The sequence below is a fragment of the Schistocerca nitens genome, chromosome 1 (genome assembly GCF_023898315.1).
Source record: "Schistocerca nitens isolate TAMUIC-IGC-003100 chromosome 1, iqSchNite1.1, whole genome shotgun sequence".
NCBI lineage: Eukaryota > Metazoa > Arthropoda > Insecta > Orthoptera > Acrididae > Schistocerca > Schistocerca nitens.
The window spans coordinates 1,051,518,538-1,051,541,374 of NC_064614.1; the positions used below are offsets into that span (position 1 = coordinate 1,051,518,538).

Here is a 22,837-nt window from a genome sequence, read left to right on the forward strand (position 1 = left end):
CCAACGTTTACCTAGGTTTTCAGCCCAAGTAATTGAGCCTTCTTCAGAAGATAAACCTGATTCTATAATACTTATGTCTACGCGGGCATGGTCTGGAAATAAAACTAAAACAGCCTGAATAGGCGTAGTCACATTTTAAAAATGCTCAATTACTTGGGCTGAAACCTAGCTAATGGTTGGTTTCATTACCGCAGTTGAGGTTGATAGTTTCTTATATACTAAATTATCACGATTGCTGACTGCAATGTTGAAAGTACTAAAATACATATCAAAGTATTCTGATGTGTTCATAGCATCAGAAACATGTTATGTGACGATTTTTAATTGAATATTGTGATGAATATTACGGTTGACATCAATCTCATAATTCATGCCCCACAGATTTCTGAATGTTTTCCGAATGTAGTCAGACAAGAGTAGTGAAAGCAGAAGCAGTCACCGTCGGCTCCTTTCCACAACACGCAACAGCAGCGCGTGCCTTGCTGACGTGGCTGCTGTTGCTTCGTCGCTCCGAAAATACCGCACGACGTGAAAGGCAAAAACTAGTTACCTGTCGCCAGAGTAGAAAGCAGGCAGCTCCGGTGAATGCGCCGCTGTCAGCTCGTCCTCCTGGGACCCGCTCGCGATCTTCTTCAGCGCCCGTATGCGACTCTCGAGAGACATGTCGCCGCCGCCGAACTTGCGCGGCGGAGGCTGGGCTGGCGCGGTTCTGTGTGTCTGCAGGGGCTGTCCCTGCTCTGGTTGTTGTTGTTGCTGCTGCTGGCGGTGGTGTTGCTGCGAGCCATGGCCCGCGCTGTTACTGCTGCTGCTGCTGCTCACAGGCTTTGTGTCAGGCAGCTGCCTGCTCGGGGCATGCTTGGTGGTTTTCGTGCGGTGCCTCTTCTTGGGGCGCCTCTTGGCCGCGCCCGTGTGCTGCGGCCTCCTGGTGGGGTCGCCATTCCGGAGAGTCTGCTCCGAGCTGGGCAGCTCGTTCTTGCCAGCGGCCTGCGGGCGGCTGTGGTCAGACTTCTGTTCGATGTGGTGACTCGTTACTCCTGCGCAAGTCAACGACAAATAGCAAGTAGTTTCTGTCACACTAAAGAACAAATACACTGGATTTAAAAGTAAAATATGGAAATTTACGACGAAAGCCCATCTTAAAGGTTTGATAGTAGTATTGTTAATATTCGTACACATTTATTCTCAATTGCTCATTCAGAGCTGTTTACATCCAACGTAAGTGTCGGAAGTTCCATGCAGCTTCTCTTGGACGATGCTGTAGTATACAGAGAAGTTGCAGTATTAGAAAATTGTAGCGAAATGCCGGAAGATCTGCTGCGGATAGGCACTTGGTGCAGGGAGTGGCAACTGACCCTTAATATAGACACATGTAACGTATTGCGAATACATAGAAAGATGGATCCTTTATTGTATGATTATATGACAGCAGAACAAACACTGGTAACAGTTACTTCTGTAAAATATCTGGGAGTATGCATGCAGAACGATTTGAAGCGGAATTATCATATAAAATTAATTGTTGGTAAGGCGGGTACCAGGTTGAGATTAATTGGGAGAGTCCTTAGAAAATGTAGTCCATCAACACTCGTTCGACCTATACTTGAGCATTGCTCATCAGTGTGTGATCCGTGCCAGGTTGGGTTGGAGGAGGAGATAGAGAAGATCCAAAGAAGGGCGGCGCGTTTCGTCACTGGGTTATTTGGTAACCGTGATAGCGTTACGGAGATGTTTAATAAACTCAAGTGGCAGACTCTCCAAGAGAGGCGCTCTGCATCGCAGTGTAGCTTGCTCGCCAGGTTTCGAGAGGGTGCGTTTCTGGATGAGGTATCGAATATATTGCTTCCCCCTACTTATACCTCCCGAGGAGATCACGAATGTAAAATTAGAGAGATTAGAGCGCGCACGGAGGCTTCCAGACAGTCGTTCTTCCCACGACCCATTCGCGACTGGAACAGGAAAGGGAGGTAATGACAGTGGCACGTAAAGTGCCCTCCGCCACACACCGTTGGGTGGCTTGCGGAGTATAAATGTAGATGTAGATGTAGAAGAATAGCCCTTTGCAACTAAAATTTAGTTCTGTTTTTAATAGAAATGTTTCACTTAGCTGATTTATGTAGTAGAAAGGAAATGATTATTATAATTGAGCCTTGGCCAGCTCACGTTGATGCTGTTTCTTCTTTGGCATTTTCTCACAATCGATAGGCGTCTTATTCCTCCCTGAGTTGCTACCATAACGAGTTGCTGACTTGCCTCAATTAGTGGAAGCAGCAGTGCTTATCGATACTACTACTGCTGTACCATATATAGTGTGGCCGCCATATTTCCGTGTTGTGGTGTGTGTGAGGCAGTCAGTCGGTTGCGACAGAGCAGCGAGGAAGTCCCCACAGCCCGCGGTCAGGCCGGGGCCACTGGCGGCATGCACACGTCCTCGGATTTGTGAGGCACTAGCTACGAGAGCTGCAAAGTTGGTGACCCACCGAACCTGGATACTGGAGTTGAGTAATCAGTTTAACCTGCTATGAAACCTCAACTGCTGTGACATCTCTTCGTTCACGGAAGGCTGTTGCTTCCTGGGCCGTTCTCGCAAGCAGCAGCGTATGGTGTGCTGGAGTCGGCAAAATTTTGCAGCCGTCTTCCTCTATGTTGTTTAACTATTGAATTGATTGTAACTTATTATAGAAGTGTGTTTTCCTCGCTGTGTTGACGCCAATTGCCAAGACTTAGTGCTGCTGGTATCTTCGCCCTCGCTGATATTTTCAGTTGTCGTGTCGTTAGTCGGGTGGAAGGCAATTGATTAGGTTTTTGGTTGGTTCTTCAGATGTCCGTAGGTCGTGTTGCCACCCGATTATTTAGTATTACGCTTGGCTGCCTGTCTCACGTAAATTAATGCTGGAGTTTCCTCCCCAGGTCAACCCTTGAAACACTTCTGAGCACCACTGTTCTGTTGTTTTGGATTGCGATTTTCTTTTAGTCTCAGGTACTGTGCGAGGCCTTCAGCCGTGTATTAATTTAGTTTGTTTTAATGTTTGGTATGTGGCCTTCAGCCGAACTTCTACATGAAATATTTTAAGATAAGGCCTTCAGACGTCTTAGATTAAAATTTGAAAAATCATTTGAAAACTTGAAAATTTCCCTCTCTTTCCTAATTTTGTTATCCAGGCCTTAAGCCTTCAGTTATTCTATGTTCAGTATATCACCTTCAGCCGAACTTTATGTGAAATATTTAAAGATAAGGCCTTCAACCGTCTTAAATTATAAATTGAAAGGTCATTTGTTTAAAACCATTTAAAAGTTTCTTACTGAGATTGTAGTTATTCACGCCTTAAGCCCTCAGTTCTTCTATATTGTAACTAAGGCTTTCAGCCGTGTGTATTCCTTGAGGAACTTTTAATAACTTTTGTTCTGGCCTTCAGCCGTATTGTTTCTGAATTTTTTTAAGGGCATGTGTGATTAATGGTCTTAGCAAAGTAAAGTTTGTATGTTTGTGCAACTAACAGCAACTGATTTGGGCCTCTTTCCACAACGTAATCCGCTCTGTCTTGCGAAACCAGATTTCAATAATAATTATTTGTTTACCTTCAAATATTCAGTTTCCAGTCGTTTAGCTTTATATTCATGGGGTAGACATGAACATGGAAACTCCAAAAACACGACACTTTAACATTCCTAACAGGTATAGGATACCCACTGGCATTCATAACTACTCCCAGACGTCTCGTCAAGGATAAATAGAGGTCCTGTGTGGTTTTCAAGCGGATCTTATATCAGTCTCAGTGCAAAATACACTCCTGGAAATTGAAATAAGAACACCGTGAATTCATTGTCCCAGGAAGGGGAAACTTGATTGACACATTCCTGGGGTCAGATACATCACATGATCACACTGACAGAACCACAGGCACATAGACACAGGCAACAGAGCATGCACAATGTCGGCACTAGTACAGTGTATATCCACCTTTCGCAGCAATGCAGGCTGCTATTCTCCCATGGAGACGATCGTAGAGATGCTGGATGTAGTCCTGTGGAACGGCTTGCCATGCCATCTCCACCTGGCGCCTCAGCTGGACCAGCGTTCGTGCCGGACGTGCAGACCGCGTGAGACGACGCTTCATCCAGTCCCAAACATGCTCAATGGGGGACAGATCCGGTGATCTTGCTGGCCAGGGTAGTTGACTTACACCTTCTAGAGCACGTTGGGTGGCACGGGATACATGCGGACGTGCATTGTCCTGTTGGAACAGCAAGTTCCCTTGCCGGTCTAGGAATGGTAGAACGATGGGTTCGATGACGGTTTGGATGTACCGTGCACTATTCAGTGTCCCCTCGACGATCACCAGTGGTGTACGGCCAGTGTAGGAGATCGCTCCCCACACCATGATGCCGGGTGTTGGCCCTGTGTGCCTCGGTCGTATGCAGTCCTGATTGTGGCGCTCACCTGCACGGCGCCAAACACGCATACGACCATCATTGGCACCAAGGCAGAAGCGACTCTCATCGCTGAAGACGACACGTCTCCATTCGTCCCTCCATTCACGCCTGTCGCGACGCCACTGGAGGCGGGCTGCATGATGTTGGGGCGTGAGCGGAAGACGGCCTAACGGTGTGCGGGACCGTAGCCCAGCTTCATGGAGACGGTTGCGAATGGTCCTCGCCGATACCCTAGGAGCAACAGTGTCCCTAATTTGCTGGGAAGTGGCGGTGCGGTCCCCTACGGCACTGCGTAGGATCCTACGGTCTTGGCGTGCATCCGTGCGTCGCTTCGGTCCGGTCCCAGGTCGACGGGCACGTGCACCTTCCGCCGACCACTGGCGAGAACATCGATGTACTGTGGAGACCTCACGCCCCACGTGTTGAGCAATTCGGCGGTACGTCCACCCGGCCTCCCAAATGCCCACTATACGCCCTCGCTCAAAGTCCGTCAACTGCACATACGGTTCACGTCCACGCTGTCGCGGCATGCTACCAGTGTTAAAGACTGCGATGGAGCTCCGTATGCCACGGCAAACTGGCTGACACTGACGGCGGCGGTGCACAAATGCTGCGCAGCTAGCGCCATTCGACGGCCAACACCGCGGTTACTGGTGTGTCCGCTGTGCCGTGCGTGTGATCATTGCTTGTACGGCCCTCTCGCAGTGTCCAGAGCAAGTATGGTGGGTCTGACACACCGGTGTCAATGTGTTCTTTTTTCCATTTCCAGGAGTGTAGTTGCAGGTTTAGGTAGCAGTGATGGAGGTGGATACCGACCACAGATCCTTCTCTCCGAAGTAGACACCAAAGCTCAATAATATTGAGATCTGGTAACTGTTGTGGCCACGGGAGACGCGACAATTCGTCCTCGTGCTCATAAAACCCTTCCTGGACGATTTGAGCTGTGCTAAGGGTGGCTCCGTCGTCTTGGAACACAGCACAACTATTGGGGAACAAACATTGTACCCTGGGACGGACCTTACAAGTCATAATGGTCGCATAATTCTTCGCATAGTACCCACGGAAAACACGTAATACGATATGGGTGTCAAAATCAGGATCGACCACCCGCCTTTTTTCCCTCTTTGCACGTAAACTCCGGAAGAAGTTGTAAACAGTGTGAAACGAGGCTCATCTGAACTAATGACATTGTTCAATTATTCCACAGACCAATTTTTAGGACTTCAGCAACACGTATTCTCATCATGGACATTTGCGTCTCTCATGTGTGGTTTTGAAATTGCAGTTCGCACTGTAGTTCCCTGCTTCTGGAGCTCCGTTCATGTTGTTTTGACGCTGGCAGTGTTCATGAGTGCAGCAATGACTTTTTCAGCTGTCCTCTTTAGTGACTGCCTGTGGTGATGACTCAACTCACACTTTCGCCTACATTGTCACTTAGCGCATGCTTTTTTCCCATTTCCCAACTACGCGGTGGATTGGCTACGGAAGCACACGCCATAAGAGCACCAACACTTTTCTAAAGTTCGACAGTAGTTGCGGAATTCAATATTCCGAGATCCACAGCGTCAAGAGTGTACCGAGAGTGCCAAATTTCAGTCCCGACATCAGTTAGTAAGAGCTGATGGCAGGATTCGAATCTGGCGCAGACCCCACACAGCCATGGATACTGGTTATCAAGAAGATACTGTGCAAGCTGGTAGTGATTCCATAATGGTGTGCGATGTGTGTATATCAGGCTCTTCCAGACTTTGCCCCTGGAGCGCTAGCTGCCGCGATCGCCCGAGGCCAGCGAGTGTCCACCCGTCGCGCCTCGCCAAGCCGCTGTCAGCGCGCTTCGTACGGAAGACAGACCGCCGCGCCAGCAGCGGTCAGAAGCATTGATACGACACAAAGACGTTAGTCAACAGACATAAGACTACAGTGAATCGACATAAATGGTCAACAGCAGCAGACAAAAAGCGGAGGAGCAGCACGTCCGCACTATTTGAACCCGAGTAGGAAATAAAGTTTTTATTTTATATTTTACTTTTTTGTACTGCTGTCGAAAATCACGCCAAACGTTTAGTATGTCATCGGAACCTCAAGTACTAAAAAAAATACTCGACTGAACGGCACTTTAGTACCTGTTGCACAGATCAGTTCGAGAATTTGTCGTAAGGAAAGGAACGCCAGTCAAAGTACTAAAAGAAAATATCAAGCCGCATTATAGTGAAGTAAGTGTTTCCTATCGTATGACTTTTTATTATTTATAAAGATGATAAATAAAACTATATTTTGTAATCTGAAATGTCATTTACCAATGTGCCAGTTGTCCAACATCAGATTGTCAGCAACAAGGAACATTTGTTTTCGGTTAATTTTTATATTTCGTTTGCATTAATTCACGTCGCACGGACATAAGAAAAAGTTTCACGTGCGTTACTTTTTGCCACTTTTTGAAAAGCAGTCACAAATGCTCTGTCGGAGAGCAAAGTGTCATTACGAGTCATTCTTTGTTTTTGTGTATTTGTGTTTTGATGTATGGGAAGACATATGTTGTAGTTTGATCTATGTTTGTAGTTAATTAAAACGCAAGTATTCCAATAGATGAAAATTTAATTTGCTTGTTGTTAGTATTTTATTTGGCTTTCAGTGAATGAAACCATTAGTTGTTAAAATGATTAAAGTGTTTTAAAAACAGGTTTCTCCAATTTAATTGTAAGAGCTTTTTTTTCTTTATTGCCATGGTAGGAGAAGGAAACAAGTGGGAAAGGTTTGCATTCAAGCTACAAATGCTCACTGAGAACTGTGAAAGAAGGGATATCGTTTGCGGCTGGGAATTGCATCAAGGATTGCCTGGTCAACTCGGTGGCTTGTATTTGGCCAGCAGATGTCACGGAAAAACTTGAAAAAAAATAGCTCTTTCACCTCAAACTGTTGCTCGCCCAGTCGAAGCTATGGCCCCAGATGTGGAGCAGCAATTAACGGAGAGAGCGGAAAACTTATTTTCTGTCGCTCTTGAAGAGTACACGGACGTTGTGGGCAAAACTTAGTTCGTCATATTCATTACGAGTGCCGACGACAACCTGCGTGTCACCGAAGAATTTCTCGACCTTATACCATTGAAAGAGGCAACCATGGATTTGGATATTTTTGTAGCCGTGGAAAACGTGTCCGAGTCAGTAGGTTTGAAATGGGAACGCATGACCAGTGTAACAATGGATGGGGCTACGAGGGTTACGCACTGGATTCCTGGTTACGTCAGGTCAAAAATGGCTGAAGTCAACTGTTCCCTATTCGCGTAGTCCATTGTCTGATACACCAGGAGGCCCTTAGTGCGAAGATTGTCAACATAAGAAATGTTATGGACACAGTTGTTCAAACGGTTAATTATGTTCCCTCGCATGGACCCACACATCGCCAGTTGAAAGTATTTCTGGCAGATATCGAAGTGGAGTATCCGGAGATCCCCTACTACATTTTACTCCAAAAAAAATGTTCAAATGTGTGTGAAATCTTATGGGACCTAACTACTAAGGTCATCAGTCCCTAAGCTTACACTCTACTTAACCTAAATTATCCTAAGGACAAACACACACACTCATGCCCGAGGGAGGACTCGAACCTCCGACGGGCCCAGCCGCACAGTCCATGACTGCAGCGCCTTAGACCCATTTCACTCCAAGGTGAAAATCACTCTGTCGTTGATTCAGTGCAGACGATTCAACCATTCAAAAAAAAAAAAAAAAAACATATTTTGTGGAGAAAGGAGTTGCACGATGAGAATTGTGGACGCTCCCCTACATCCCTACATTATACAGCGTTAAAGAAGGTGTGGATTTTTCAGATTACGTTCGAATCATTTGCAAATTCCCCCATGAACCATGGACCTTGCCGTTGATGGGGAGGCTTGCGTGCCTCAGCGATACAGTCGTACCGTAGGTGCAACCACAACGGAGGGGTATCTGTTGAGAGCCCAGACAAACGTGTGGTTCCTGAAGAGGGGCAGCAGCCTTTTCAGTAGTTGCAAGGGCAACAGTCTCGATGATTAACTGATCTGGCCTTGTAACAATAACCAAAATGGCCTTGCTGTGCTGGTACTGCGAACGGCTGAAAGCAAGGGGAAACTACAGCCGTAACTTTTCCCGAGGGCATGCAGCTTTACTGAATGGTTAAATGATGATGGCGTCCTCTTGGGTAAAATATTCCGGAGGTAAAATAGTCCCCCATTCGGATCTGCGGGCGGGGACTACTAAATAGGATGTCGTTATCAGGAGAAAGAAAACTGGCGTTCTACGGATCGGAGCGTGGAATGTCAGATCCCTTAATCGGGCAGGTAGGTTAGGAAATTTAAAAAGGGAAATGGATAGGTTAAAGTTAGATATAGTGGGAATTAGTGAAGTTCGGTGGCAGGAGGAACAAGACTTCTGGTCAGGTGACTACAGGGTTATAAACACAAAATCAAATAGGGGTAATGCAGGAGTAGGTTTAATAATGAATAGGAAAATAGGGATGCGGGTAAGCTACTACAAACAGCATAGTGAACGCATTATTGTGGCCAAGATAGATACGAAGCCCACACCTACTACAGTAGTACAAGTTTATATGCCAACTAGCTCTGCAGATGACGAAGAAATTGAAGAAATGTATGATGAAATAAAAGAAATTATTCAGATAGTGAAGGGAGACGAAAATTTAATAGTCATGGGTGACTGGAATTCGAGTGTAGGAAAAGGGAGAGAAGGAAACGTAGTAGGTGAATATGGATTGGGGCTAAGAAATGAAAGAGGAAGTCGCCTGGTAGAATTTTGCACAGAGCACAACATAATCATAGCTAATACTTGGTTCAAGAATCATGAAAGAATGTTGTATACATGGAAGAACCCTGGAGGTACTAAAAGGTATCAGATAGATTATATAATGGTAAGACTGAGATTTAGGAACCAGGTTTTAAATTGTAACACATTTCCAGGGGCAGATGTGGACTCTGACCACAATCTATTGGTTATGACCTGTAGATTAAAACTGAAGAAACTGCAAAAAGGTGGGAATATAAGGAATGGGACCTGGATAAACTGACTAAACTAGAAGTTGTAGAGAGTTTCAGGGAGGGCATAAGGGAACAAATGACAGTAATGGGGGAAAGAAATGCAGTAGAAGAAGAATGGGTAGCTTTGAGGGATGAAATAGTGAAGGCAGCAGAGGATCATGTAGGTAAAAAGACGAGGGCTAGTAGAAATCCTTGGGTAACAGAAGAAATATTGAATTTAATTGATGAAAGGAGAAAATATAAAAATGCAGTAAATGAAGCAGGCAAATAGGAATACAAACGTCTCTAAAATGGGATTGACAGGAAGTGCAAAATGGCTACGCAGGGATGGCTAGAGGACAAATTTAAGGATGTAGAGGCTTATCTCACTAGGGGTAAGATAGATACTGCCTACAGGAAAATTAAAGAGACCTTTGGAGAAAAGAGAAACACTCGTATGAATATCAAGAGCTCAGATGGAAACCCAATTCTAAGCAAAGAAGGGAAAGCAGAAATGTGGAAGGAGTATATAGAGGGTCTATACAAGGGCGATGTACTTGAGGACAATATTTTGGAAATGGAAGAGGATGTAGATGAAGATGAAATGGGAGATATGATACTGCGTGTAGAGTTCGATAGAGCACTGAAAGACCTGAGTCGAAACAAAGCCCTGGGAATAGACAACATTCCATTAGAACTACTGACGGCCTTGGGAGAGCCAGTCCTGACAAAACTCTACTATCTGGTGAGTAAGATGTATGAGACAATCGAAATACCCTCAGACTTCAACAAGAATATAATTCCAATCCCAAAGAAAGTAGGTGTTGACAGATATGAAAATTACCGAACTATCAGTTTAATAAGTCACGGCTGCAAAGTACTAACGCGAATTCTTTACAGACGAATGGAAAAACTAGTAGAAGTCGACCTCGGGGAAGATCAGTTTGGATTCCGTAGAAATATCGGAACACGTGAGGCAATACTGACCCTACGACTTATCTTAGAAGCTAGATTAAGGAAAGGCAAACCTACGTTTATAGCATTTGTAGACTTAGAGAAAGCTTTTGACAATGTTGACTGGAATACTCTCTTTCAAATTCTGAAGGTGGCAGGGGTAAAATACAGGGAGCGAAAAGCTATTAACAATTTGTACAGAAACCAGGTGGCAGTTATAAGAGTCGAGGGACATGAAAGGGAAGCAGTGATTGGGAAGGGAGTGAGACAGGGTTGTAGCCTCTCGCAGATGTTATTCAATCTGTATGTTGAGCAATCAGTGAAGGAAACAAAAGAAAAATTCGGAGTAGGTATTAAAATCCATGGAGAAGAAATAAAAACTTTGAGGTTCGCCGATGACATTGTAATTCTGTCAGAGACAGCAAAGGACTTAGAAGAGCAGTTGAACGGAATGGACAGTGTCTTGAAAGGAGGATATAAGATGAACATCAACAAAAGCAAAACGAGGATAATGGAATGTAGTCGAAATAAGTCGGGTGATGCTGAGGGAATTAGATTAGGAAATGAGACACTTAAAGTAGTAAACGAGTTTTGCTATGTGGGGAGCAAAATAACTGACGATGGTTGAAGTAAAGAGGATATAAAATGTAGACTGGCAATGGCAAGGAAAGCGTTTCTGAAGAAGAGAAATTTGTTAACATCGAGTATAGATGTCATTTCTGAAAGTAATTGTACGGAGTGTAGCCATGTATGGAAGTGAAACATGGACGATAAATAGTTTGGACAAGAAGAAAATAGAAGCTTTCGAAATGTGGTGCTACAGAAGAATGCTGAAGATTAGATGGGTAGATCACATAACTAAGGAGGAAGTATTGAATAGGATTGGGGAGAAAAGTTTGTGGCACAACTTGACCAGAAGAAGGGATCGGTTGGTAGGACATGTTCTGAGGCATCAAGGGATCACCAATGTAGTATTGGAGGGCAGCGTGGAGGGTAAAAATCGTAGAGGGAGACCAAGAGATTAATACACTAAGCAGATTCAGAAGGATGTAGGTTGCAGTAGGTACTGGGAGATGAAGAAGCATGCACAAGATAGAGTAGCATGGACAGCTGCATCAAACCAGTCTCAGGACTGAAGACCACAACAAGAACAACATTTGCAAATTACAAGAAGAGATTGAAAACAGGTTTTTGGAGACAAGTGAGCTTCAACCAGTCTCAGATGTATTTGTTCTCCCGTTTCCCCTTCGGGCAGAGGACAGAGGACGTGTTACAACTATTTCAACTATAGCTGATTGACCTGCAGTGCGATATCCGCCTGAAGGACCGCTTTCTTATGTGTAAAACTTCGGTTTGTCTTTTACAGCTGCTTTCGATGAGAGAATTATCCTCTTTTGCATCAACACGCCGTTAAGGTCGCTCAATGTTTGATTCCACGTATATTTGTGAGCCTTTATTTCCCTTTTAAAACTTGGTAAGAAACTAAAACTAAGAACTGTTCGCTACTTAGCGATAAAAATTTGATTAATTCTTTGAGCTTAGCAGTCACCCGTAATATTGTACCAAAACTAGACAGAATCATTTCCTCGAAAATTAACAATATGTAAAATCTTAATGGTCTTCTTTAGCAAAGTTGGCAGAATGAGACACTATATCCCTTACGTAAAATTATTTCTAAAATAGAATATTTCTGACACTAGTTCATTTAAGAAATTGATTTATCTTTCAGAAGATGCCTACTCTGCATATGACGAGTGCTCATATGCAATACTAGTAGAATCAACCGGTGGGTCAGGGAACTATTAAGTTGTTCTTCGAGTCTTGTTTTGAATATTGTTTTCTAAAGCTCTGCATAGTAATTCTTCCACACGAACACTAATTGTTATCCAAACAGTAAACGGTTTGCTTCCTTTACCGCGCATCGACCACTTTTACAGTGCTGCGCTTCCTCTGTTATTTTGCTTACGTTGGATCTGACCGCGGGACAGTCCAGGGCAGAGCAGTGCTGTGCGCTCTCACTCGCTCCGCAGCTCTCTCTCTCGCTCCTATGCCGACACTAGCGACACACGGTCGCGTTCGGGGCGCTGAACTAAACTGCCTTGCGCCAGCGAAGCGCGGCCGCTCCCGCCGGGCACAATTCTTGGATGAGCCTGGTGTATATGTAATCGAATCCTCTGGTCCAATTGCACTGATCATCAAGAGGAAATTGTTATGTTCAGCTTCCTGGATACCATTTGCAGACACTCATTCTGTTTGACTTCCCAATCAACGATGGAAGTTTTATGAAGGACAATGCTCCATATCACTGGGCCAAAATTCAAGAACTTTCTAGACAATTCGCGCGACTGATTTCGCAACTCATCGAACATTTATTGGACATAATTAAAAAGTCAGTTCGTACACAAAGTCCTGCACCGGCATCACTTTCGCAGTTATGGACAACTATACAGGCAACATGGCCCAATATTTCTGCACAGGACTCCCAACGACTTGTTGAATGCATGCCACGTCGAGTTGCTGCACTACGTCAGGCAAAAGGATGTCAGACACGACATTAGAAGGTACGCCAAGACTTCTGTCTCCTCTGTGTATATGTCCTTTTACGGCGTATGGTAATAATAATTATTACTCTTATTACATTTATTTCAGTATTCGTTTCTTTCACACTCCTGTGGCACAGAAAATCACTATGGATCACGGCTTGCTTCTAAAAGAGACTCTGCTACTTTAATTTTGAAATCTTCAACGCTAGACGCTTTTTTGACACTCCTAACTGATTTGTCTTCCTGTTTATTTATCTTTAAATCGAACTAATAGTTAATAAGGTTTTAATCTTTCTCACGTTCTGCACGATTGACTTTATCACATGCGGATGATAGAACTCGTGCGTTGCCTTTCTGATGACTTTCTCAAGTGACAAATGAAACAGCAAAGACAATAAGCTATAATCGCTCTACTTAGATGATTTCGTCTCTCTGCACTTCTCTCTTGCCTACTGCCGGCTATACTCAGTTAGTGAATTCCTCTGCTGTAGCTCCATTTCTTTCCTTATTCAGGAAACCGAAAATCTTTTTTGAGTTCTGGTCTCAAAAGGATTTTATATGTTCAAAAGAGTTTTGAATCTAACCCCTTCACTCTTAGGTTAATTAATCGCTGTCTGATGAACAAAGCTCTCACTGTATGCTCTGACACTACGTTCTGCGACATTGCATTAAAAAGCAGTATGAGAAAACATGTTTGTAAGTGTATAGTCCGCAAAACGTTACGCTTATATTATTTGAGTCACTTCTTAGAATAGGTGATATTAGTGCACCTCTGCACATAATGCAATTACCACTGACCTTGTAGCTGTAGCCAATCGACGTTCTTGCGTCGCCCTGGCGTCCGCCCTCCCTGTGAAATTAAGAATTGTTTTGTGATTAGCAGTAGTGACATGATTAACGATAATATTTTTAGTAATGTGATTCCATTTGGTTTCTGTTTAACTGTAAGTGGATTCTGCGTACTGGTAGGCCAACTATAGCTTTATGGACCGGGACATCAGGTCTTGGGGAAAGGAGAGCACAAACATCAGAAGGAAGATTCTGCTACTTTCAATACGTCACTTTTAGATTCCATAAGACTGTATAAAAAACTATCTTCTCATTAGTACGTCACTCCGTCCTGAGGCTTCCGAATGAATGGGAAGACAAAGGTTGTCCCCGTTTTCAGGAAACATTAGTGGACTTATACTAAAAACAAATAAGTACATCAGTATTATGTACCCGTTTGTACTCTTACATGTTGTCACGATGGTGTCGGGTTAACGTCTTAAACTACTAATCAAAGCGTCTCAGACCACTGCTTAAATTCTGAATAGAAACCCTGAGCATTAGTGGCGGAACACATTCTGCGTAAAGAGTAATCTAATCCCTGTTTTCCAACGGCGTGGTCAAAGGAGAGCGGAGAGTCGGAAGAGATTCAGGGCACTCTTTTGCCTTTAGAGTGGAAACTGCCCCTAAAAGGCGGAAGGATCAGCAATGATCAATGTCATGAGGATGCAGAAAGAAATGGAAACCACTACATTAAGGCACTCAACATATATCCGTAAGACATGTGACTTGTAATAAAAAAAGGTCTCATGTGATCCCTCCATTGGTAAAATATTTGGATTAGTTCCTCATGCGAATCTCCAACAGCGGACTGCCGTGGTGGAGGTTACCATGGGAAAAAGATTAATTAACTGACGTAAGTTTCTACTATTGGGAATGTGGAAAGTCAGAAGTCTGAATGTGGCACTGAAACTAGAAATCCTTTGAAGGGAAATGTGAAGGCTTGTTGTGGAAGACAGTGAAGGAACTGGAAAGAAGATAACGATTACTTCAAAAAATGGTTCAAATGGCTCTGAGCACTATGGGACTTAACTTCTGAGGTCATCAGTCCCCTAGAACTTAGAACTACTTAAACCTAACTAACCTATGGGCATAACACACATCCATCCCCGAGGCAGGATTCGAACCTGCGACCGTAGCGGTCGCACGGTTCCAGACTGTAGCGCCTAGAACCGCTCGATCACCCCGTCCGGCATAACGATTACTGTCAGAAAAATACATGAAAGTAGCATCCGCAGTGAAAATCGTACAAGGGGAGTGGGAATCGCTTTGAATGGGAAGGTAGGTCAAAAAGTAAAGTACCTCGAACAGTTCAGTAAGCACTATTTTCATCAGTACCTGTAGCAATCCAACATCAATAACAATTATACAGGTATACATACCGACGTCTCAAGCACAAGATGTACGGATAGAGAGGGTGTATGACAGCACTGAATGAATAACTCAGTTGTAAAGAGAGGTGATAATCTAATAATTACGGAGGATTGGATTGGTAGGAAATGGGAAAGAGCAAAGAGCTACGTGAAGAGTATGGGCTCGGTAGCAGGAATGAGAGACGAGAAAATGTAATAGAGTTCTTCTGTAAAATTCAACTGGTAATACCGCATACACTGTCCAAAATTGAAAAGTACAAAAGGTATACTTGGGAAAGACTTGCAGACACGATATCAGCTGGGTTACATCATGACCAGACAGGAGTCACAAACTTAAATATTGGATTGTAGGGCGTATAAAATCTCAGGACACAATTCAGTATTAATGAAGAATAAGCTTAGGTTTAAGAGAATCATCTGAAAGAATCAATTGGGAAACAAATGGGATAAGGAAATACTGAGCAATAATGAGGTGCGTTTTAAATTCTCAGAGGCTGTGTATACTGCAATAACGAAAATCACTGTCTGCATTTCAGTTAAAGAGGAACGGAAGGCTAATCACGGAAGTTGGACAGAAAGATCTGGAACAAAAAGGTGGCTGTAAAGAAACCGTGGGTAACAGATGAAATTCTGCAGCTCATTGACGTAAGAAAAAAATGCAAAAATGTTGAGGGAAACACAGGGATATAGTAATATTCAATTTCGAATGGAAGAAATACGGCAAAAAAGGGTGCCAAAGCGAAATGGATATAGCAAAAATACAATGGAGCACGAAAGAAACATGTATAGGCATGCATATTCAAGTACAGAGATATGTAAACAGGCAGAATACGGCGGTGCGGTCGGCAACGCCTGTATAACGCAACAAGTAGCTGGCGCAGTTGTTAGATCGGTTACTGCTGTTACAGTGGCAGGTTACCAAGATTTAAATGAGTCTGAACGTGGTGTTATAGTCGGTGCACCGAGCGATGGCACACAGCATCTCCGAGGTAGGGATGAAGTTGAGGTTTCCCCCACGACCATATCACGAGTGTACCGTGAATATCAGGAATCCGGTAAAACATCAAATCTCTGACATCGCTGCGGGCGGGAAAAGATGCTGCAAAAACGGGACCAACGACCTCTGAAGAGCATCCGTCAACGTGACAGAGGTGCATCACCACTGAGAAATTGCTGCAGATTTCAATGCTGGGCCATCAGCAAGTGTCATCGTGCGAATCATTCAAAGAAACATCATCGATATGGACTTTCGTAGCCGGCCGAAGTGGCCGTGCGGTTAAAGGCGCTGCAGTCTGGAACCGCAAGTCCGCTACGGTCGCAGGTTCGAATCCTGCCTCGGGCATGGATGTTTGTGATGTCCTTAGGTTAGTTAGGTTTAACTAGTTCTAAGTCCTAGGGGACTAATGACCTCAGCAGTTGAGTCCCATAGTGCTCAGAGCCATTTTTGATATGGACTTTCTGAGCTGAAGATCCACTCGTGTACCCTTGATGACTGCACGACACAAAGCTTTACGCCTCTCTAGGGCTTGTCAACACCGACATTGGACTATTGATGACTGGAAACATGTCGCCTGGTCCGACGAGTCTCGTTTCGAATTGTATGGACCGGATGGACGTATATGGGTATAGGCACAGCCTCATGAATCCATGGACACTGTATGTCAGCAGGTGACTGTTGATGGTGGTGGAGGCTCTGTAACGGTGTGCGGCGTGTGCAGTTAGAATGAAATAGGAATCCTGATACGTCTAGATACGACTCTGACAGGTAACACGTACGTAAGCATGCTGCTGAGCACGTGCATCCATTCATGTCCATTGTGCATTCCGACGGACCTGGACAAGGTGACACACCACATGTCCAGAATTGCTACAGAGTGGCTCCAAGAAGACACTTCTGAGTTTGAACACTTTCGCTGTCCACCAAACACTCAAGACATGAACATTATTGAGCATATCTGGGATGCCTTTCAACGTGGTCTTCAGAAGATATCTCCACGCCCTCGCACTCTTACGGATTTATGGACAGCCCTGCAGTATTCATGGTGTCAGTTCCCTCCAGCATTACTTCAGACATTACTCGAGTCCATGCCACGTTATGTGGCGGCGCTTTCGCGTGCTCGCTGATGGCCTACACGACATTAGGCAGGTGTAACAGTTTCTTTGGCTCTTCAGTGCACGAAGTAATCGAAGAAGAAGAATGTTTGTCGCAAGGACCGATTCTGCATAGAAAAGTTAGAAGATCAATCGATGAATTAAAATCGAAGGTACCAACAGTAACGGTGCAACAGTAATTCCACTGTTTAAACACAGTGAAAAGAGCGGACAGGTAGGTAGAATAAAAATAAGGCTTCCAGGAGTGGCAGAGACGGTAGGCTGACGTAACAGAAGAAAACGTAAGAGTCGATGAGGTTACATAGCGGATACAATACTGTTTTCAAAGAATGATAAAGCTGTTGGTAGACTTCAGATAATTAAGGCAGAAGAATTTCTAAAATCTTTTCGGAAAAAGGGAATCAATCAACAATCATGTTGATGTGTGGAATCTATGCTACTGGGGACACACCATCCGATTCCCGGAAAAATATAATACACACGATTCCGAATACTGAATAGGAAAAAGACTGCGATAACTGTAGAACAATCTATCTAACACTTAGTGCATATAAGTTGCTGACAAGAAAGATTTACATATCAATGGAGATGAAAACAGTGCATCTCTTAGGTGACGATCGGTTTCGCGCAAAGGAAGGTACACACACAAGAGGGGCAGTTCAGACTTAGTAATGGAAGCAGAACTATAGAAATATCAAGACACTCTCAACAGATCTGTCGACAGTGTAAAATGGTGCTAGACGTTAGTAATTCACAGATAATTAGGTTCAAGTGACAGGGAAAGTCGATTAAAAGCAAGAAGGATCAGTAGAAATGGAAGACCAAGAACGAAATGCTCGAAATCAAAAATGGTTGAAATGGCTCTGAGCACTATGGGACTTAATATCTGAGGTCATCAGTCCCTTAGAACTTAGAACTACTTAAACCTAACTAACCTAAGGACATCACACACATCTATACCCGAGGCAGGATTCGAATCTGTGACCGTAGCGGTCGTGCGGTTCCAGACTGAAGCGCCTAGAACCGCTAGCCCACATGGCCGGCAAGTGCTCGAATTAAAAAGGGATGTTGGACTGGGTTGCTGTCTTTCTACCCTTCTGTTTAAGCTGTACATCGAAGAAGCAATGACAGAGACAAGAGATAATTTCAAGAACAGGATTAGAAATCAGGATGAAAGAGTATAAAATCCATTGAGAGCGATGCCATCTGCAGTGAATTCAAACAACTGCTGCATGTTATTCTGTGTGGTATGAACAGTCCACTGAGCACCGATAGTGGACTGAGAGTACACCGAAGAAAGAGAAAAATAATGAAGACTAGTACGAATGAAATTCTATGAAATTTAAAAAGCCTTTTAATTACCTAGATCGCGGACATATATAAATTTTGAAATGTGATACTTGACTAGTTTCAGTTGTCAATATAACCAACCTCCGATCTGCAAACAAGCACAGACACACACACACACACACACACACACACACAAACACACACACACAGCAGAAAGTCGCCTTAGCAAAAATCTCTTGTTACAGAATTATCTTCAAGCTTACAGTGTATGAAGGTATACACAAATACAAAGGGAACAACTGAGCACACATCGTAAAAATGTCAGCTTATAAAGGGCGGAACGAGCATCATCCTCAGTATTATCTTAACATGAAATAGTTGCACCTACGCAGTGTTATACGAAACCAAGAAGTATTGAACGTGCCATCCTCGTATAGGATGACAGTTCGACAGAAAGTGAATGTTTTAATAATAATCATAACGTGCCTTTTATAAGAGGCAACTTCAATGAAAAGTTTGGTTGTAACAAAACAACACAAATGAGACTGGCTCTATAGCTGTAGGAAAAAAAGAATCAAACAAATACATAGTAAATAGTAAAAACAAAAAAAATCTTAAGTTAAAAGCTGTGAAAGTATTAAAAAGGAAGAAGATATCAAGCGTAATAAAATTTTAGTCAAACTTATAACATAAAAAGGTCATCGAAACAAAAAAGGATCCTGCAGGGACGTTCTACAACAACCTCGAATGAAAAATAGATAATACCGCATTCCTATTTGCTGATTATGAAAGGAGATCTGTGAAAATGGTGAATCCCAGTAGCCTCCAGTAAACATAGCAGAGTCGTAAGAATGTTCATAGGAAAATTAAGTCACTTGTTAATAATACTAAATGTCCAAAATACAAGCTTAACAAAGCACTGAATAAGAAGTCGAAAGAGGCTATGCTTTTCGAAACACTTCTGATAGAAAAAATAGAAACTTACTAAAACTTTAACAGGCCATAAATTACCGAAAAACGCTCAATTATTATTACTTGACAATGGTCATTTACATACTAGTGTTCTGATTGAAGGTTATCTGCACACTATTAAGAACAATCTGCTATTGCACGTAACACGTAGTACTGGTAAAGTCACTGAATTGGCTGAATTACTTGATCTGTCATTATCTCATAATCATTTTAAATTTAATGGCGAAATTTATCTTCAGAATGTCTGGCTGGCATCTTAGCACTGATTTTCATTAATGAACAGGAAAATAAATTCTATAAAAGTACGACACCTTAAAAGAGAAAACAGTATATTACTATCGTTGTATGAATGATTTTTCAAATTTATTTTAGGGTAACGAGGTTAACTTAAGTAATTTTGCATCTCTATGATGTGCTATGCATCGTAAAATAATTTTTACTTTGGAAATAGAAATTGGCTGCTCAATAAAATGCACTGTACAGCCGAATTAAGGGATCACTTTTTCGGAAACTAATACTTGTCCCCAATTCTGACGCTTGTGTCTGAAATTTGCCTCAAATGTGCGAAAATGTTCCTCTGTAATGATAAAAAGCGAGACGCTCTACGACATCGTCCTTTGGTTCGACGGCGCTTCAGAGACCATGGTGTCGACACGTACGAAAACAGGCCAGATGTCAGAAGTTCATGTGAGGTGTAAAGTGGGTTAATGACTTCGGATTGGAAGTGTCACAAAATTGAGATGTCATCACAGCCCCTGATATCCATATTTCACGCGTTCGTTTGACGCCTCTGCTTTGGAGGTTAGATTCACGACGCTCAGCTTTAAAATCAACAGGTTTTCTTATGTGTGGCCGAGGAAAACATTTCAGACACACCGCCACGCAGAATCTTAACTAAAAGGTCTAAAGGGATGGCAGGAAGGGTGTCAGTGGAACTGCGCCTTTCCATGGAACTTTTATTCCCACACATTTCGTGGTCGAAAACTACAGTTCGCAGCTCGATGACCTTTTGACAACTTTTGATACTGACACCCTCAGATGTTCAAACCCTTCTCTTTGGACAAACTGGGGCTGCATCCGCATTGTCATGATAGCACTCGTTTGGCGAGACCGCAGTTTCTTGCTCTTGTGTACAGGCGGGAAACACTAGGGATTGTTTAAAACCATTTAACGAAATTTGAACTTGATCCGTGGTGGCAGAGAGACCTTATGTTTTTTTTTTTTTTTATTCTCTTTCACGCCCTCCTGTGGCTTGATCACGGAGTAGTACGACATTGACACATGCGAGAATAGAATGGCAAAAGTTCCTGCTAAGACCACTTCCTCCCCCTCCCCACCCCCTCACCGCCGCACTTCTAAAAACCCTAGGTGGCACCCGCTCACACCTACTGACAATCTTAGAAATGTACCCGAGCACAATTTTCATCGAGTATTAAATGGGTAAGAAAGCTTAATCAGAACTACTTCTTTAGTAATTTTGAGGAACTAAAATAAAAATAAATTTATCGTGTTGTGCTAACGATGCACAACAAAATTTCTAGCCCAAGTACTGTGTGCTACTACTTCTATATTCCTCCAGTTTTCTACACCTCACGTATAACTGGCAGTTGAATCACCTTCAAGTCACATGATGTGGTCTCCGTTTTGTGCGATCTGTCTTCTCACAGTTGCTGTAAACTTTATTTTGTAATATGATGTGTTGTCCAAACAGTAATTTTAAATTTCTTGTGGTGGTAACCAACCATACTCCTGTCACATGTTCTGCATGTAATTTTCTTGTAACTAACACTGACACCATTGCCTGGCCCACGTTTCTTATATAATTTGATTGTTAAATATCTTTAGTTATTATATTGTTGTCTTTACACACAACTGAAACTCTGATAGCAAGTATTCCTTTTATATGTTGATCTATGTAACTGTATACATTTGCACACCACCGTGCCATTTTTGTCTACGTTATGTTACTGCTATGAACGGGGAACAGTCATGTAAGTACTAGTCGATACACAAATATTTTATTTCGCTGTCGACCAATTACTTAGTGCAACGATGAGCCATCTATGTTTTCTGTTTGTCTATGGCTTTATTACGCATGGCACATTCATCCTTTTGAGTACTGTGACAGATTTTTACTTTAGATTTCGAGTTTTACTGTTGACTATATATTTGTTTGATTCTTTTATTGCTGCAGACGTACAATGAGTCTCATTTTTGTTGCACTATTACAATCAAAATGTTCATTGAACTTGCCTCTTGTGCAAGTTATTTTTTGATATGGTTGTTACAGCCACTGTTTGTTTGATTTACGTCTTATATGAGCATCGTATGATTAATTTTTTGTTCATTGTAGCTCCATATCGTTGTACATAGTTCACATTCGTACATACGAAGGTATGGTACCACAGGACATCTGTTAATGCATCTGGAAATAACTTCCACGATACTAGTGAAAGCTGTAGATGGTAAAAGTATAGAAACTAAGCCTGCTCTGGTGCGAATCTCACTACTTTTGTGTCTGTGTCACAAGGGAGCAGGATAATATCTGATCCCCTCTCACTCCTCCAACCACACCTCTGTTTTATGACCTCCCTCCTATCTCCATTCCTCCTCTCCCTCTAGGTGACATGTTTATTTTGAACCCAGTTTATTACCAAATTTATCATCCTTACCATGTATCTTACTGCGTTTCATCATCACCATACTGCAAGTATTCTACAGCTCATGCCGTTTCTTCCTTCCTTTATTCCACTTCCTCTGATCATCCAGGCTCCCCTAGTAGGACTCTGAAATCCATCACATCCTAGACATCTTGACCACAGCTGCTCCCATATCGCCTATGCAATTTGTTTCTGTTGTGGTCCACTGCCATCACCAGCAGCCGTCCATCCTGTTGTGAAGGCTATACCATTCTATACATTTCGTCTTCACTGAGTTTATTACTGATTTACGACATCAATAGCCTTTCTTATGTTAGTATTTGTTAGACAGTTCAACTTGGAAAACCCAAAACATCGCCTCCAAAAGTCTATCTTTAGTGGAAGCAAGTTGATTACCTGGTGCTTGTTTACTACCCATTTTTCCGTTCTGTACATACCACTCTTTTCAGCAACTGAATGATATCTCACGTTTGTGGTCCTTTTTGTTGTTTTATTATTCAAAAGACCAAGCTAAGTCGTTGTTGGTCCTTTTGCACTGCTCGGTTTTGTTATTTACATAATCTTCACTTTCTCCATTTGATGACTTCATGAACCCAGACACTTAAAAAACTTACATCCCTTGGTCTTACTGTGTCCAGCCTCCACGTTGCCTTTAATGTTCAAACC

The 22,837-nt window shown here is 43.0% G+C and overlaps 1 protein-coding gene across 2 annotated transcripts in view; it reads right to left on the reverse strand.

Moving 5' to 3' along the window:
- Positions 1–22,837, reverse strand: part of LOC126238059 (ecdysone-induced protein 75B-like) — a 626,856-nt gene that overhangs the window by 70,864 nt on the left and 533,155 nt on the right. For both annotated transcript variants that reach the window (XM_049947766.1, XM_049947765.1), the window contains exons 7-8: positions 13,735–13,786; positions 551–1,034 (exon numbers count right to left, since the gene is read on the reverse strand). In XM_049947766.1, the coding sequence (XP_049803723.1) occupies positions 551–1,034; positions 13,735–13,786 (536 nt within the window). The remainder of the gene's footprint in view (positions 1–550; positions 1,035–13,734; positions 13,787–22,837) is intronic.